Source organism: Chaetodon auriga, chromosome 7 (genome assembly GCF_051107435.1).
Source record: "Chaetodon auriga isolate fChaAug3 chromosome 7, fChaAug3.hap1, whole genome shotgun sequence".
Taxonomy (NCBI): Eukaryota; Metazoa; Chordata; class Actinopteri; order Chaetodontiformes; family Chaetodontidae; genus Chaetodon; species Chaetodon auriga.
The window spans coordinates 1,894,604-1,910,000 of record NC_135080.1 but is presented as its reverse complement, the minus strand read 5'-3'; the positions used below and the strand labels follow the sequence as shown (position 1 = coordinate 1,910,000).

The 15,397-nt window shown below is 46.4% G+C and overlaps 1 protein-coding gene across 1 annotated transcript; it reads left to right on the top strand.

The window, feature by feature from the left end:
• The first annotated feature begins 983 nt into the window (after window positions 1-983).
• On the top strand, window positions 984-3,179 carry LOC143323175 (ras-related protein Rab-1B-like). The gene is made up of 6 exons (XM_076734866.1): window positions 984-997; window positions 2,094-2,166; window positions 2,266-2,361; window positions 2,488-2,583; window positions 2,669-2,800; window positions 2,946-3,179. Exons 1-6 carry the CDS (start codon window positions 984-986, stop codon window positions 3,177-3,179), a joined length of 645 nt encoding a protein of 214 aa, XP_076590981.1.
• The last annotated feature ends 12,218 nt before the right edge of the window (window positions 3,180-15,397 follow it).

Here is a 15,397-nt window from a genome sequence, read left to right as displayed (position 1 = left end):
CCTACAGAAAACCTTTAAAGTCAGCTCAGAGGTGGTTTGCTTTGAGTTAAACGTGACATTATGTTTAACCATCGAGCAAAAAGAAAGAATTCTGCTTTATCCCGAACTACGAGGCAGCGGCTTCCAGTGAAACGCTGTCTGCTCACCACCAAACACCGGGCAGGTGTCAGAGGCCCGCTGGTGAAGAAAGTGGAACATCTGGCAGCTGCAGGGCCTGATGCCTCCTCACGAGGCGGTGGAGACCAAAGCTGAGCTGAAACAGTAACAGCTCTGCTTGTGTTTGTGGTTTGTTTCTAACGACCAACATGGCCAAAAACATCAGTTAATGCAGGTTTGGGGTTGAGCGGCCGACCTCGAACCGGGCTGGTATTTTTCACTCTGATGAGAAACTGTGTCGTGAACCAGCTTTGGTATCAGTGTCTCTGATGCTGCTGTTTGTGGCTTCCTGGTTCCCACAGAACGACTTCCTGCTTGTTTGTTTGGAGGTTTCAGAGCTGAGGTCGGTCAGGTGACACGTGACGCGCAGGGCACGCTGCTGGTTTGAGGTGATGTCATTCAGTACGGTGCGACTCACCTCAGCAACGACAGCGATGACACATCAGCACGAACACACCGACAAAATGAGACGATCGGGCGGTGAAGTTGAGTTTACAGTCAGAGGTAAAATGCCTGGAATGCACTCAGTGTGTGTTGGTGAGGCTGCCTCAGCTCCAGGTGCTGTCCCCGGTGTAACCTGAGCCCGTCTTCATTAATAAATAATGCATCTGAACCAGTCAGCTCATCAGTCAGCTCGCAAGGTAGGCAGCTCCGGCTGATTCTGCCGTTTGGCCTCCAAAGGACACAAACAGACACTCACACACAGACAGGCAGGACGGGACAGCACACAGCGTCCAGGTCTGAGAGAATCACACTGTTTTCAGCCTCAGGAGTCCATTTCAGGGATTTCTGATCTCATCGCGTCACCTGGAGCGACCTCGGCCATCATGAATCCTGAGTAGTAAGTGTCCTTTCCTTCTGCGTGCTCTGTCTTCATGTGTCCCGCTGGACGACGCTGCGGACACGAGAAGTTATCAGACCTGAGACATCCCTGAGCCTGGTGTCTCACCTGGACAGACAGCGCTCAGGGCGATGTGTGCGCGGCCTCGTGCACTCTGTTGGTTGATGTGTTAATGCTGACATGCTAATCCTGTGTTTGACTGTAAATACATGCAGCTCCGACACAGATGATCCTACAGTTTGACCTGAGCTGTGAATCGGCCGTCCACGGTTACACGAGAGAAAGCCGCATTTTCTGCATAGACAATAGTCTGTAACAGTAGGCCCCTGGGGCTGATGGGTACTGTAGTCCTTAGAGACACTTCACTTCAGACACACGAAGAATTTCATTTTCCACAATGTGCCACAGTCTCTAACCCTGAAATCTAATATCAGGACTCAACTTTGTGCATCTCAAATGATCCAGAAGTCCCTGAAGTACACCTGCAACTACACACTTTACTTCCTGTGTGTATTAAAGAAGGCAAAGACGTGCTCTCGTCACCAGCGACTCCACTGCCTACACGTTATTTTTACAGCTAACACTTTGATCCAGATGAAACCGCTGATATCTAATACCACACTGACAGCAGGAGTGTGTGCGTACACGTGTGTGTTTGTGCACCACGCTGGTGTGTTAGACCTGCAAGCCTCTAAACTCAGAAGACGTCTGCACAGTGAAGACGCTTTTAAGACAGCTGTTGGTCTTTGTCAGCGAGTTTGAATTGAACCTTAAACACTGCTGAGAAACATCAGACATGCGATCAAAAAGGAAATCTCGTGGAGTGATTATTCATTTCTCTTCCAACACAGAGCGGAAATATGTGTGCTGTGTTGATAAGAGTGTTCAGGATTCACCGTCTGTGTCTGTTTCATCCGAACTGCTCTCATAACCCAACCAGAGGTTTGCACTGGACGCTTTATTCATAATGATCTGATACCTGATGTTTGAATCAGGGAGCTGTTTACCAAATCTAACTGAAAAAATAACTGTGTGTGTGTGTGTGTGTGTGTGTGCGTGCGTGTGCGTGTGTGTGTGCGTGTGTGTGGTCCTCCAGCGACTACCTGTTCAAGCTTCTTCTGATCGGAGACTCTGGAGTTGGAAAGTCATGTCTGCTGCTGCGTTTTGCGGTAGGCCAGTAAAACAAACAAACAAACAAACAAACAAACAAACAAACAAACTTCACTGCTTGTTGTTCATCACATGTCACCCCCCCCCCCCACCTCCAGGACGACACCTACACTGAGAGCTACATCTCCACCATCGGAGTCGACTTCAAGATCAGGACCATCGACATGGACGGGAAGACAGTGAAACTACAGATTGTGAGAGTTTATTGATCAGGGGTCACTGTTGTTGTTGTTGTTGTTGTTGTTGTCGTTGTTGTTTGATAGAGTACAAACAGGCAGAAAACATGATGTAAGCTCACCTTCTTACTGTGCGACCCTCAGTGGGACACAGCCGGTCAGGAGAGGTTCCGGACCATCACCTCCAGCTACTACAGAGGAGCTCACGGCATCATCATCGTCTACGACGTCACTGAGCAGGTCAGCGTGTGTTTGTGTCACGTCATCGCCAGTGGGCAGAGTTTGAGCATCAACTTCTCATTCGCCTCCCTCGTTTCTCCTGCAGGAGTCCTTCAACAACGTGAAGCAGTGGCTGGACGAGATCGACCGTTACGCCTGTGAAAACGTCTCCAGGCTGCTGGTCGGAAACAAGTCCGACCTCGTGAGTAAGAAGGTGGTGGACGCCGCCACTGCCCAGGTAATAGACTGCACCCGGCGCTCAGCTTGCAGAACTTAATGGAGTATTTCTACACTGTTGTGATGACACATTGCAATGATTTTGTAAATGAATGAGATTATTTCTTGCACCCCCCTCCTCACCCACCCCCCCCCCCCCCCCCCAGGACCTGGCCTCTTCTCTTAAAATCTCCTTCATGGAGACGAGCGCTAAGAGCTCTGATAACGTGGAGAGGGCTTTCCTCACCATGGCCTCTGAGATCCACAAGCGTCTGGCCAGTGAGGGAGGGGGGATGCAGGGCGAGACCAAAGAGGCCCGGGCCCAGAGCGCCAAGATCAACAGCGCCCCTCTGTGGCTGGGAGGGGAAAAACAGGCGCAGGAGGCCAGTAACTGCTGCTGAGAGGAGAAAACAGTGACTCCAGTGATCCGTACGCTCACTCTGAGAGACAGGTGTGTCAATTCAAACACCTGTCCACCTGTCTGGTCTCAAGACTACAGTCTGCTGACACATGTTGTCAGATTTTTGACGTCTTTGCTATTGAACTTAAAGCATACAATAATAAAAATGTGACTTTTCAGGGAGAAAAAGGTATTTTGAGCTCGACTACAGCGTGTTTTTCAGCTTGGTGTTTTTGAATCTAACATCTAATGATTTTTCTGCTTTATGCGAGAGCAGAGACTAACAGGACAGCCAAACTACAACTAGGACAGACAGTTTTCTAAATACACGGAGGACCATTTACTGTCACTCCTTTAAGTCAAGATAAAAGAAGAAAAGTGTGCGATTGCAAACCTGTCACATGAAAATAGCATTTGAAGAATAGTCGTGCAGCACGGGAAGGTTTCACTCTGAAGTGTGATGCGAACAGTTTGAGCTGCTGCTGAGGATGAATTTACTGTCAGCGACCATCATCCCCCTCAGAGCTGATTTATTGTATTTACCAGTTTCTGCTGTGTTTTGCATGTTGTTTGTTTATGTCAATAAAGATCTCTCGGGAGTCTTGATGATGAAATATGGGTTAAACATCTGAAACACACCACAAAGCCTCATATGAATGTGTGTGTGAGTGTGTATACGAGCATGTTTTGATGTGTCTGCTCTCTGGTTCAGGTCTGGTTAAGTTTAAAGATGGGAATTGATCTGTTGAGGCTCTGTAAGCCGGTGTGACAGCCAGCAGTGGAGCGCTCTCCGTGCTCAGTGCTGCTCAGAAGCCTTGCGAATGGATTCTGGACCGATTTAGAAGCAGCCGCTGCACCATTCAGACATGTAAACAAACAGGAGCTGCAGTAATCAAGGTAGGAGGAGATGACATGGAGGATTTGCTCGGCTGCATTTTCGCAAAGCGCTGATCTAATTTTAATGATATTTCTGAGTTTCAGGGAGCAGGACTTCAAATGTGCAAATTGGATCAGAAATAATTTCAAGATTTCTGTCAAAAGCCCAAAACAGGCGGTTATATCATCTGATATGTGTTCAAAGCCAAACGCTGATCTTCAGCCATGTAAAATGTTCAGCTGGAGGAAATAAGAAGTCACTCAGCGTCTTCTCGCAGCAGCACAGCAGCTGTTCAGGGCGTCCACATTATAAAGCTTTCAAGGTAAAAGATTCTCACAGGATTAAAATCACCATCCAGTCTCTGCAATTATGACAAACTGCTGGACGTTCTCAGGAGATATGAGCCTGACAAATACCACTCGGGGTGTGAAGTGATTCCTCATAATCACACGAGAACCCTGAATATGTTTTATCAGGCCGTTTCACATGGATCAATACTGTTGCTGTGGTCTGAGGTAAGGATCCTCGCAGTGACACGATGATTCACTGAGGATTGATTCTGATGTTATCAGACACACATTATGTCAACAGCCTGCGATCATCATGCACCCAGAGCCCCCCCGCTGGCATCGCATGAATGTTAGCATGAACAGCCAACCAATAGGTCTTCTTCTGACGTTCATGTGTTTCTCCTGCATCTGCGGGTCCGGACTGAGTCTCTCCTCAGTATCAGCACATATCGTAGCCAAGGTTGAGAAAGATGCACTGCTTTTAGTTCTTAGTATAAAAATACAACCACACATCTGTCAGTCTGGTCTTTATGCAGCATCTTGATGAGAAGCTCGTAGCTGATGGTTGTTCAGTTTGCGAGCAGTCGACCTGCTGGACAAAACAGGATGAAGGAGGAAAAAAAACTTAAGTACAGGTGAGCTGCTGTTAGTTTTCCTTCCTCTAGATGTCAGTCTTGCGCTGTTCTTCATCTCCCTCGCTGTTGCTGGAGGAACAAACAGGCAAACTGAGCCTGGTTGACACATCAGTCACATCTGGACGTCTCAGTCACATCTGGACTCTCATTTTTCCTCCTTCCCTCCATCTCTCCTTCCCTCGCTCATCCTTCCCTTCCATGTCTAACCTCAGCCGTGCCTCCTTTCCTTTCATCTAATCATTGTTTTTGTTTTTTTCCTTTTTAATAGTGATAAATTATTTAATAATAACATTTGGCTGAATAAACCAATAAGGCAAAGAGTAAATAAATATGTAACACCAACACTGCGTCAAAACAACCCATTTATACAGGCTGAAGTCTGTGCTTTCACACACACACACACACACACACACACACACACACACACACACACACACACACACACACTCGTAGCTGAACAAAGCCTGAAGGCACAAAAACTGAAAACTTACTGAAAAAACATGGCATGGCAGAGATTATCTGTCTCCAACCTCTTGTCCATCTACTTCCTGTATTACACGTCTCCGTAACACCGACGAAGACAATACTGCCACCTAGTGGTCTCTATGAGTGTTACAGTTCAAACCAGAGAGTAGGCTGAGCAGACAGTCGCAGAATAAAAGAGGCTTTAATTAATCAGTATGCAGTAGGGACACACTCATCTGATGTGCTAAATCAGTCTGGGTACTTATACAAGCCTTATTACACCGATGGTCCTTAAAATGCTCACATTATGACCAGATATTAACCATAACGTGCTGTTTGAATTTCTACTGCCACAGCAAGCCCTTTTAAATTTGGAAAAAGAGACCATTGATATCTCAGCATCACCAGATCCCCTGAGTGGAGGCACGGTAATCGTTTGAGAGTGAAATTGTTGGATCAGTGGATCCCCAGTGTGCAGTTTAAGGGCTGACAGCAGGCAGGCAGTCAGCAGAGGCAAACAAGACCAAAAGGGATCAGACCAGGAGATCAAAGCCACAAATTCAGACTGAAACAGGAGACAAAGCTCGGAGGCAAAGCAGAATACCTGCCAACGACGGGGCGGGTTCACAGTGAGCGCTGAGAGGGTTAATGCAGGCATGCCCACAGGTGGAGGATCAGGAAACTGGGAGCAGCAGGAGGCCAGCAGGCGGACGGGAGACGACTGGCATGACAGCAAAGGTGAGAGCATGAAAACACAGGACTGTTCAGTCAAAGGGAGATGAAGGGCGTGAGTGAAGGCTTCTTTCTAATCCACGACGCAGAAAAGGTGAAAAGTATCAGCAAATGACCTCCACGTTTACAATATTTACTAAATCAACGATACAAGAAGCGTGGAAATCTTGAGCTCACTGAACGCTAACCTCAGGGCGGATGCACACAGCGCTGCTCGCTGTGACCTGAGATGGAGACGCAAACAGAACAAAGACAGCAGAGGGCGGAGCGAGGCTCGTCCCCCAGGTGGAGGACTTCCTGTCTGAACGGCCTGTGAAGCCACTTCATGGATGAGAACAGGTGCTCAGTCCTGAACGCAGCATTACAGTCCATTCAACATTAGCTCGTAGCCTATGCTACGCTACGCTGCGTGTTGCTTCACAGACTCCTGCCTCCTTCTTTCTGCCCTCTGTGAAGGTGTTAAAATGGGTCTCCATCACGTTCGTGTTTGCAGTCGCAGGGAGAATATTGCCTGGGTCCAGCAGTCAGTACTAAGAGTGTTAGCGTTGGGACAGATGAGCAGAAAAGTGCTTTAGTAGCACATTTTTCAACACGAGCAGCTGATATTACTTTCCTGGAGGCGCACAGCGGTGGAGATAACGAGGCTGATTGATGCTTGAGATGAAGGGTCAGCATATCTTTCATCATGGGACCTATTCCTGTGCCGGGGGAGTCAGAGCGGCGTTCGCCAAGGTTCTTCATTTCTTTAATGTTTGTATCTCTAATCTGGGAGGTTGGAGGAACCTTACGGAGGTCTTTATTGAGAGTGATTGGGGGTTGTTACTGTAGTGTGATGAAACTGAATGCTGCATCTGTTCTGGGACCAAAGATTTGACCTCATTGTTATATTTGTCAGCATGGCCACATAGTAGAAGGTAGCAAAAGTCGATATATGAATGAGTTTTCTGCTGGTTTTAGGGTTATAAGAGCTAGATGTTAGGCTTCGGTCAGGTTTTCCACCTGCTGAGGTGTGACAAACAGCTGCCTGCTGATTCAAGCTGCACTCACACAGGAGTTTATGGTGAAATGCATTTATATTTGTCAGTAAGTAAAAAGCAAGCTGAAGAGGAAACCACACATTTGTTGTTGTTACCTTCTGCTGTTGTCCTTGCACTTCTTGCCTCGCCACGCTTCTCCCTCTCCGCTGTTTGTATTAAAGATATAAATAATCAATATTTCCAAATGAGAGGTCAGGACACTGAAGACATCTGCAATGCTAATGAAGCGGGGTCACTCTATGACGGGAGGTGAAGTCGTCTCACTTTGTTCCTCTTCGAGACGACTGAGGAGACTCTGCCTCACGCACAGCGGCTTTGCAAGCGTTAACATGTTTTCCCGAAAGACTGCAACCAGGTCGGCCTCGCTCTGAGCACAGCGTCAGGGCTTGGGGCTTCAGTATCCAGCCCAAGGACACTTGGACATGTATGCTGCGGGGGTCAGGGATGGAGCCACGGGGATGGAGCCAGCGGCCTTCTGACTGGTGGACTGCTGTACCTCCACCCACCCATTAAAAAGCAACGCCTTGGTTTAAAGGGCAGGAAGCCGACAGCAGTCAATGGGCCTGAAGCAGGAACGTTTGTGTGCTTGTGTTTTTCCTTTGAGGCGTCTTCATGTCAGTGTCACAGGTTGGACTCTGAAAACACACAAACCTTAAACTTGCTCGTCCTGCCAAAGTTTTCCGTCTTCGTCTTTGAGGGATTTTTCTTTTGCTCCCAATCACAAAAAGATTCCTTCTCTTGCTTTTAAGTTCTTTTTCTGCTTTTTTGTTTTCTTTGAATTTTTGATGTAAGTGCCTTTTTGCCTGTCGTGTGTCTGCGCTCTGTCTTAATGCGACTGCTCCAGCTTTAATAAAGTGCTTTTAAATTCGACCCCTCGTTCTCCTTCCTGCCTCTCGACCTCTTTCTCACCCTCCTTTTGAAAAAACGATAAAACCGACACCTTTCCTTTTTCTCCCGACTGATGAATGGGTTTTTGTGCATTTTGAAGCAAATCTTAATCTGTGATAAATTGCCAGAAATGCTGATAATCAGTAGCTCTGCCTCTTTCTGTCTCTTCTTTGAGCAGCGTTTCTCTCTCTCCTCTTGAACAGTGACTGAAAAAAGCCCTTCCTCCTTTGAAATAGTGAGGAAAAGAATATCTTTCTCTTGAATTCTTCCTCTGGATAGACAGTCCATGTTTGAATAAGTCAGTGTCTCTTCCTTTATCTTCCTCACAGCAAACACGGTGCAGAATGAAAAGAAAATAAGAGAAAAGAGGTTTTTTTAATCCATCATATCTGCCAGTGACACATTATTCAACAAACAACTGATAACGCAGAATGTAAGTGAATTATGGTGCTCAGCCAAGGATGATGTCCTTTGTGAATGTATGACAGCATTTTGTATAATTCATGAGAGTTTTCAGTCAATAAAACAAGATTTTGGAAGATTTTCTAAGCTGCAGATCTTTCAAAACTCTGGTTTCCTCCGGAGCGAATCAACTCACTGGTTGTGTGATGGGTGTTTTTGTGACAGACAGGTGTTCAATAAAGGTGAAGAAATCTGTCTTAAATACCTATAAATAATAAACGAATAATTAATTAGCCACTATTGTTTGTCTTCAGCTCACTGAGCGTGCTCACAGCGTTCCTCTCTGGTATTTGACGTATCATTGATGTAGACTTTAGCGCCACCTGCTGGCCCAGCGTACCTGTTTGACATAATTATAATAATATAATTCAGCTGCATTAAAACACAGAATAGACAACGAGCTGGGGCTGCCTGCTCTGCTTTGCCTCTCTCTAACTACAAACAAACGAAGGCAGTTGTCCTCAAATGAAATGCACATCAGACATTCGCACTCTGGTCAGACCAGCTGGGCGTTTCCTCCTTCAGCTGTGATGGAACAAAAACAGCCGAATCCAGCAAACGCAGGCCGTTAGAGGTCTCTCTGGTGACCGCTGAACGTGACGACTGCTGCAGCCTCATTAACTCCAGCTGAACTCAGAGATGCATTTTTGTACAAAGGAAGCAGTTTGTCCTCCCTCTCATGTCATGAAGCCTCACAGCCAGCAGAGAGGAGGGACGATGACTCGGCGTGTGAGTGCTGTCGACCTTTCAGACCCTGTTTCAATCGATGATGTGTGAGATAGACCATTGTGACACACACACACACACACGCACCATCCTCCCATTTGAGAGAATAATCATGAAAATTATGGATTTTTATTCAGTTTCTTTCTGCAGCATGTTTGAACGTATCATGCATGTACGTGTGTGTGTACGTGTGTATGAACAGGTTGGATTGTCATTGAACAAACAGCAACAAGCTGCAGCAGGTTGCTGCCTGGAGGCCGCTCGTTGTGAAGTCGATAACTGTGAAATTGATCGTCATCATTTTGTTGCTGAGGTATTTTATCTCCATTGACTGAGAGAGGAACAGAATGGCTTCATAATGAGCGCACAAGGACAACGCACACAGGTGCACACACACACACACACACACACACACATATTCCAGCAGCCGCCTGAACATCATTACTGCTCTGTTCACAGTCTGAACAAATCAAGAGAGCAAGAATGTAAACAGGTGAAAAGAGACATGACGAAGCTGTGAAATCAGGAGAGACGGAGGGTCAGAGTCATAAAAGGTGCACAGACACGACACACGTTTCCCCATCGGTCTAATCTGAAATAAGAAACATACTTCTGTCTTTAAGAGACTGTCCAGGAGTTTTTATGTCCACGTATGTCAACATGCAAATCAAAGGTGCATTTCTAAACGTGACTCTGAGTTTCGTTTTATTTCTCTTCATCCTTCACTGTGGAGCGCTGCAGCTTTCAATATGAGCTACAAACTAAATCATTAATTACTTTCCTGAAGTTTGATGATGGTGACAGATATCATCGCCAGTGATGGTTCACAGACACATGAGATGAGTTAATCATGATGTGGGTGCGATGAGTAGCTGCAGTCATGCCTAATAGACGCGTGTCATGAAAATTGTAAGTCTGGAATGGGCAGATTTCTCCCCACCGTCATCTTCTCCATTACATCTGTTTTCAGACACGGTGGAAAGATTTCCTCTGACTCAAACTCTTCCATCGTCATGTTTGGTCAATCACCTTTCTGCCTGCAGTCCCTCAGCTGTGGGATAGTGTTTCTAAAACATCTCTCAGACCTGCTGCAAGATCCATCCAAAAGAAAGAAAAGTGCAGTTTCAACCATCATATTGACATTGGTGAGGCTCTACAGTGATGTGTGATCAGACGCCAGTGTGCACGGCTCTGTTATTTACAGAGACTTTGTAATGAACAGAACTTCAAGAGATGCAAGGATCAAACCAAAGATTAAAAAACGTGACCAACTCGAGGCGGCGAGCAGAACAGAAGGTCAGCCAGGCGATAATCAAAACTAAAACATCAGGCAGAGAACAAACGCCAACAGGCAGCAAGCGGGATAAGAAAGGCTGGAAGCCAGGCTGCAAACAGGAAGTGGATCACTGGGACTATAAGTACTGGAGAGCTGATTGGATGATTGAGAGCATGTGGTAAGAGAGACTGGCGGGAAACTGAACAATGACAGGAAATAAAACATAAAGGAAAGCCACTACAAAATAAAACAGGAAATGCAGTTAAGAGTCCGTGTGTGTGTGCAGCGTTTGGACGTCTGACGTGTCTCAGCTTTAAGAAGCGGCAAGAAAACATCGCTGCACGTGTCGAGTTGATCCTGTGCTCACTGAACTGCCTCAACAACTTTATGCATCTGGATCTGGAGAGAAGTGACGTGACAGAGACAAAAATAAGAGTGAGAAACTGTGAGCGACAGAAAGAGATGAAGAGGAGGGAGAGACTGAGAGGATGAAGAGCGCAAGTCGCGAGAGAGAGACGTCAATCTGTAACCATTCAAATCACAGTCTGAGCTGGAACTTGAACCGTCCTTCTTCCACGTGACTGGTTTGTAAAATCAACGAGAGGTCATGAGGTCACTTTAAAAATGTCCTCATCATCACAGCACAGGTGAGATTCGCTCTGTGTCTTCATGACACCAGAAAGGAAGAAGAACCTCCATCTCTGTGCAGGAAAACTGTTTTCTGTTTGTGTGCCGTCGCCTTCTCGGGGGCACGCTTGTTGGATACATTATGCAGGAGGTCGGCGATGAACCCTCACAGGAGGGGGGCTGAGTTGAGATGAGACACTCCGTGACCTGTTTTAGGAGAGTATGCATTATACAGCGCTGGTCCCCGAACTTGTTCTCTTGTCTGAGCGACTGCAGGCTTTTTACAGCCGAAAACATCTGAGAAATCAGACAGTTTCCCACCAGGGAACCAGTTCAGCTCTCATCTGTGCTGCTGCAACTCCCCCACTCATGTCCCAAAATATTTGTCTCAATCACAACAACTCATCCAGAAAGCCGTATCCTGCCTCGTCTTCTGCCTCCCAAAATCGTCCCGTGTCACCCACTTCTCCTCAATTCCCCTCGTATCAAATCCAAAAAGCTGATGTGGGCTGTGACGCCGCCCTGCACGCCTGCTGATGCTCTGCAGCCTCAAAGTTCAGCTTCATTTATAAATCATGTTTAATACAAAGGTATCTTTCATATCACAGGGATGCCTGCCAGACGCCCCCTCGAATATCTATAACAGGGGAGGAGGAGTAGAAGGGAGAAACATGACATTGAGAATATTAATACACCCATTAGAGAGGATATCTTCAGGATTTGGTGGCTCCATCAAGCACTTTGGCTGGAGCACAAAACCACCAACATCAGTCCAAAAACTGGATTCACAGCTCTGCATTACACACATTTTCCAGATTCACTGCACACATTTCCATGATTGAATAAAGACAAGAAACTTAAAAAGTTAGCACTGCTGTGAGAACGTGAAGGGCCACCATCCTCCTCTAACCCAAACTAAGTGTTTCAGCAGCCCAGAAACGTGTGGCACAGGATGGAGAGCACAAACGGGTGTAACCAGGCAGCATTTGAAGCACATGTTTTGTAGGTGACAAGAATAAATGGCAGCTAATGGCCTCCTCTGAAAGACGAATGAGCCTTGATAGTTTTTAACAAGCTGACAGCAGCATGACAAACGTAATGGAGAGAAGCAAACGAGGTGACTGACACAGAATTAAACACACACAGGTCTAATCCTTTAAGAAATCCCCTCTGCCGCCTCCTCACCTGTACTTACCTTTATTTTCCTTCTTTCTGCTGCTCGTTCCTCTCCTCTGTGGGTTCGTTCAGGGGTCACATTCTGCTTCTGAACCTGACACAACGTACCGCTGGTTGCTTGGAATGATGATGGTCTAGAAATTGAATTTCTCCGCCGATGTGCTCGTTGTAAGTCCATGTGGGTGAGCTCGGTGAAGAATGAAATATGAATGTGTTGAGCCTCTACGTGACGGCAGATGAGGGTTCATCCTCACGCAGCCCGTGGACACATCTGATCATCCCCACCTGGACAAATGTGCAGAGGTGAGAAGGTGGATTTGAACTTCTCTCCCAAGCTCTCCTTTTCATTCTTCTACTTTGCTGCTTTTTCTGTGTAAAGCTGAAAAGCCTTTGAGGAAAGAGCATCCGGGCTGCAGCCACCGCGGAGGAGCAACGGAGGTCGAACTGATCTCAAAACATACCAGGAAGCTGCTCGCCTTTTTCTTCGTCCTTTTGGTCTAAAATTTGGAAGCAGTCTTTGGTTTCCAGGCTCGGGGCCACCTGTAGCTGAAACACTCGTCTTCACTCATTTCCTCTGCTTCCACCCTCGATGTGGATCCTCTCCCCTTCTTCCAGGACAGACGTCCTCGGTCTACTCTGTAAAATGCTCATTATCCTGGTGACATTTCCGCCAGTTAAATTGTGGTTAAAGCATGTTAAATAGAAGAACACTTCGTGTGACCTACGACACTTGTCACCCTGGTGTCAGGGGAAAAATGTCAGTCCAGCCATTTCACTCTGATAAATGTCTAAATGGTTCGTATGCTACGAATGTCTCAGGCTTGTATCCCTCCGATGGTTCGGTCCCTCTCTGTGTTTTCATGCTTGGAGCTCAGAGTGATCCACAGCCGCTAACACAGCAGCTCTCCCTGCAGGTGCTTTGCCTCGCGGCTGACCTTGCAAAGGAAAAGCGTTGCTTTCCTTCACTCAGTCTTTGGATTTGAAACAGGAACACTGCTGTCGGTATCTTCTCTATTCCCTCTTGTCGATTCTAATCCCGGTTTAACGTTTCTTGTAAAGTAATTTTTGTGTCCTGTTAAGATTCACTCTGTCACCCTAAGGCAGACTGAATCAATTAGTGGAGGACAGTTTCATGGCAGGGACATAACTGAGGTAAAAATCTGCCTTTTCTTGCAATAATGCTGCAATATTTTGTCATTCGGGGGACAGAAAGTTTTTTTTTCCATTTGTACTTAAAGAATTATTCTGGTGTACTGAATAATATGGGAACATGGAAAACCCCAAAAACAAGCATGACCAGTCTGAATATCAGACAGGGTGAAACCAAGTTTAGACAGATTATCTTAACCAGTGCCTCACTCTGTTATCACACTGTGTCTCTACGCAGGCAGTCATTTAGATAAACAGCATAATGATAATTCACTGGTTTGATTGAAGGTAAAAGCCGACAGATGTTCAATTGGCAAAAATTGTCTGATTATCTCTCCTCCACACACACACACACACACACACACACACACACACACACACACACACACACACACACTCCCGTAGATCGGTAATAGATTTAGAGAGGAGCCATCCCTTCCTCTAACGAACTAACTTCTTCCATTTATCTTTGTCCAAATTAATGGTGCAGGACGTGCGCTAACGAGCCGCTCTAATGAGCTGACCTAACGAGAAGGCCGTCCCTGCGGTCTGATGGCCTCCGTTCTGCTCCACCGGTCCGACGTCACTTCTGTCTCTGCACTGGACAGCGATGTAACAAGCAGTCCATTCCCGTCTAGTCTCTATGGGCCGGGCCGGGCTAACGTCTGATGACTTCTTGCTTCGCTGACCAGAACAGTGATGGTCCAACGTCTCAATGCAACGACCTTAGAAGTGCAAGTGACTGAGCAGTCTCTCGTTTCCCAGGACAGGCTGGATGACTCTGAGCAGTGTTTAATGTCTGCTCTGTCTCAGCACAAAGAGCTGAAGTGCCCCTGAGCGAGCCCCCCCGCCTTGTCAACAAGCAGGTCAAATGAGATCCAGCTTTAAAGAGCAAAAAGTTTGTTTGAGAAGTGAAATATTCGACATGTTTGCTTCACATTCGACTGCTGGTAATCTGGTGTTTAGTTTGGAACTGATTTACACTGAAATACGGTCATTTAAGACAACATTAAAATAGATGTCTTGATGTCTTCTCACCTGCAAACATTTTGTGATGTGGCTTCATTTGTTGTTAGTAAATGAAACCACTGAAAACACAGACAGCTTGTGTCCATTCACCTGTATTGCTTTATGTCACACTAATTACAACCTACTGCATTCATATCACCTAATATTACCCAGCGAGGTGATTGGCTGACTTCTGCGTGACACTCTCAACAGGATGAAAATATTCATAAAGTCAGTCCAGCATTTCATCATGTGGTCAGTCATATCTGACTCATAGGAACAGGAGTTACATAACCTCAGAGAGGAGGCACGGCTCACCTCTGCAGGTCACAGGTGCGCTCCGGTACTTAAACAAATGGCACAACACCTCTGCAAGCACAGCCCTGTTAGTACAGATCTGTGGTGGGAAACAGCTTTTTTTTTTTGTTTTGTTGAATAGGGACAAGGCTGGTGTTCTCTGTTTCTCTGCATCAAAAACCAAAACCAACAACGTGTTCGTCTGCCTTCCTCCTGAGGACACAAAGTTTTTTAAACCCGGCACGGAGGAATTTATACATATGAGGGCTACATCAGGAGCATCTGAGCAAACACCCAATACTTATTCACAGGATCAGCTTGCTGTTGGTTTGGCTCTTCTCATGGGATTTGTCGACAATAAGAAAGGTCCAGTTAACAGCAGCCTTATCATCTGATAGAACAGTAAAAGTGGCTAAACACCCTTGAGAGGTCAGATTGTGGTGGCAGTTCTTCGATGCGAGCTGCTGTCTTCTGGGATGTTTGCTACAGATGCTTGAATGCTGAAGTTTCCTGCTGAATGTGTTAACTGTCTTAGTGACACACAGCTATGATGGATCAGCATCGATGTGCGGGC

What these genes read in the sequence shown, in the direction of transcription:
- LOC143323175 (XM_076734866.1), top strand. An exon ending in AGACAGTGAAACTACAGATT is followed by an intron (nt 2,362 to 2,487) that starts GTGAGAGTTTAT and finishes TGCGACCCTCAG; the next exon opens with TGGGACACAGCCGGTCAGGA. An exon ending in TGGACGCCGCCACTGCCCAG is followed by an intron (nt 2,801 to 2,945) that starts GTAATAGACTGC and finishes CCCCCCCCCCAG; the next exon opens with GACCTGGCCTCTTCTCTTAA.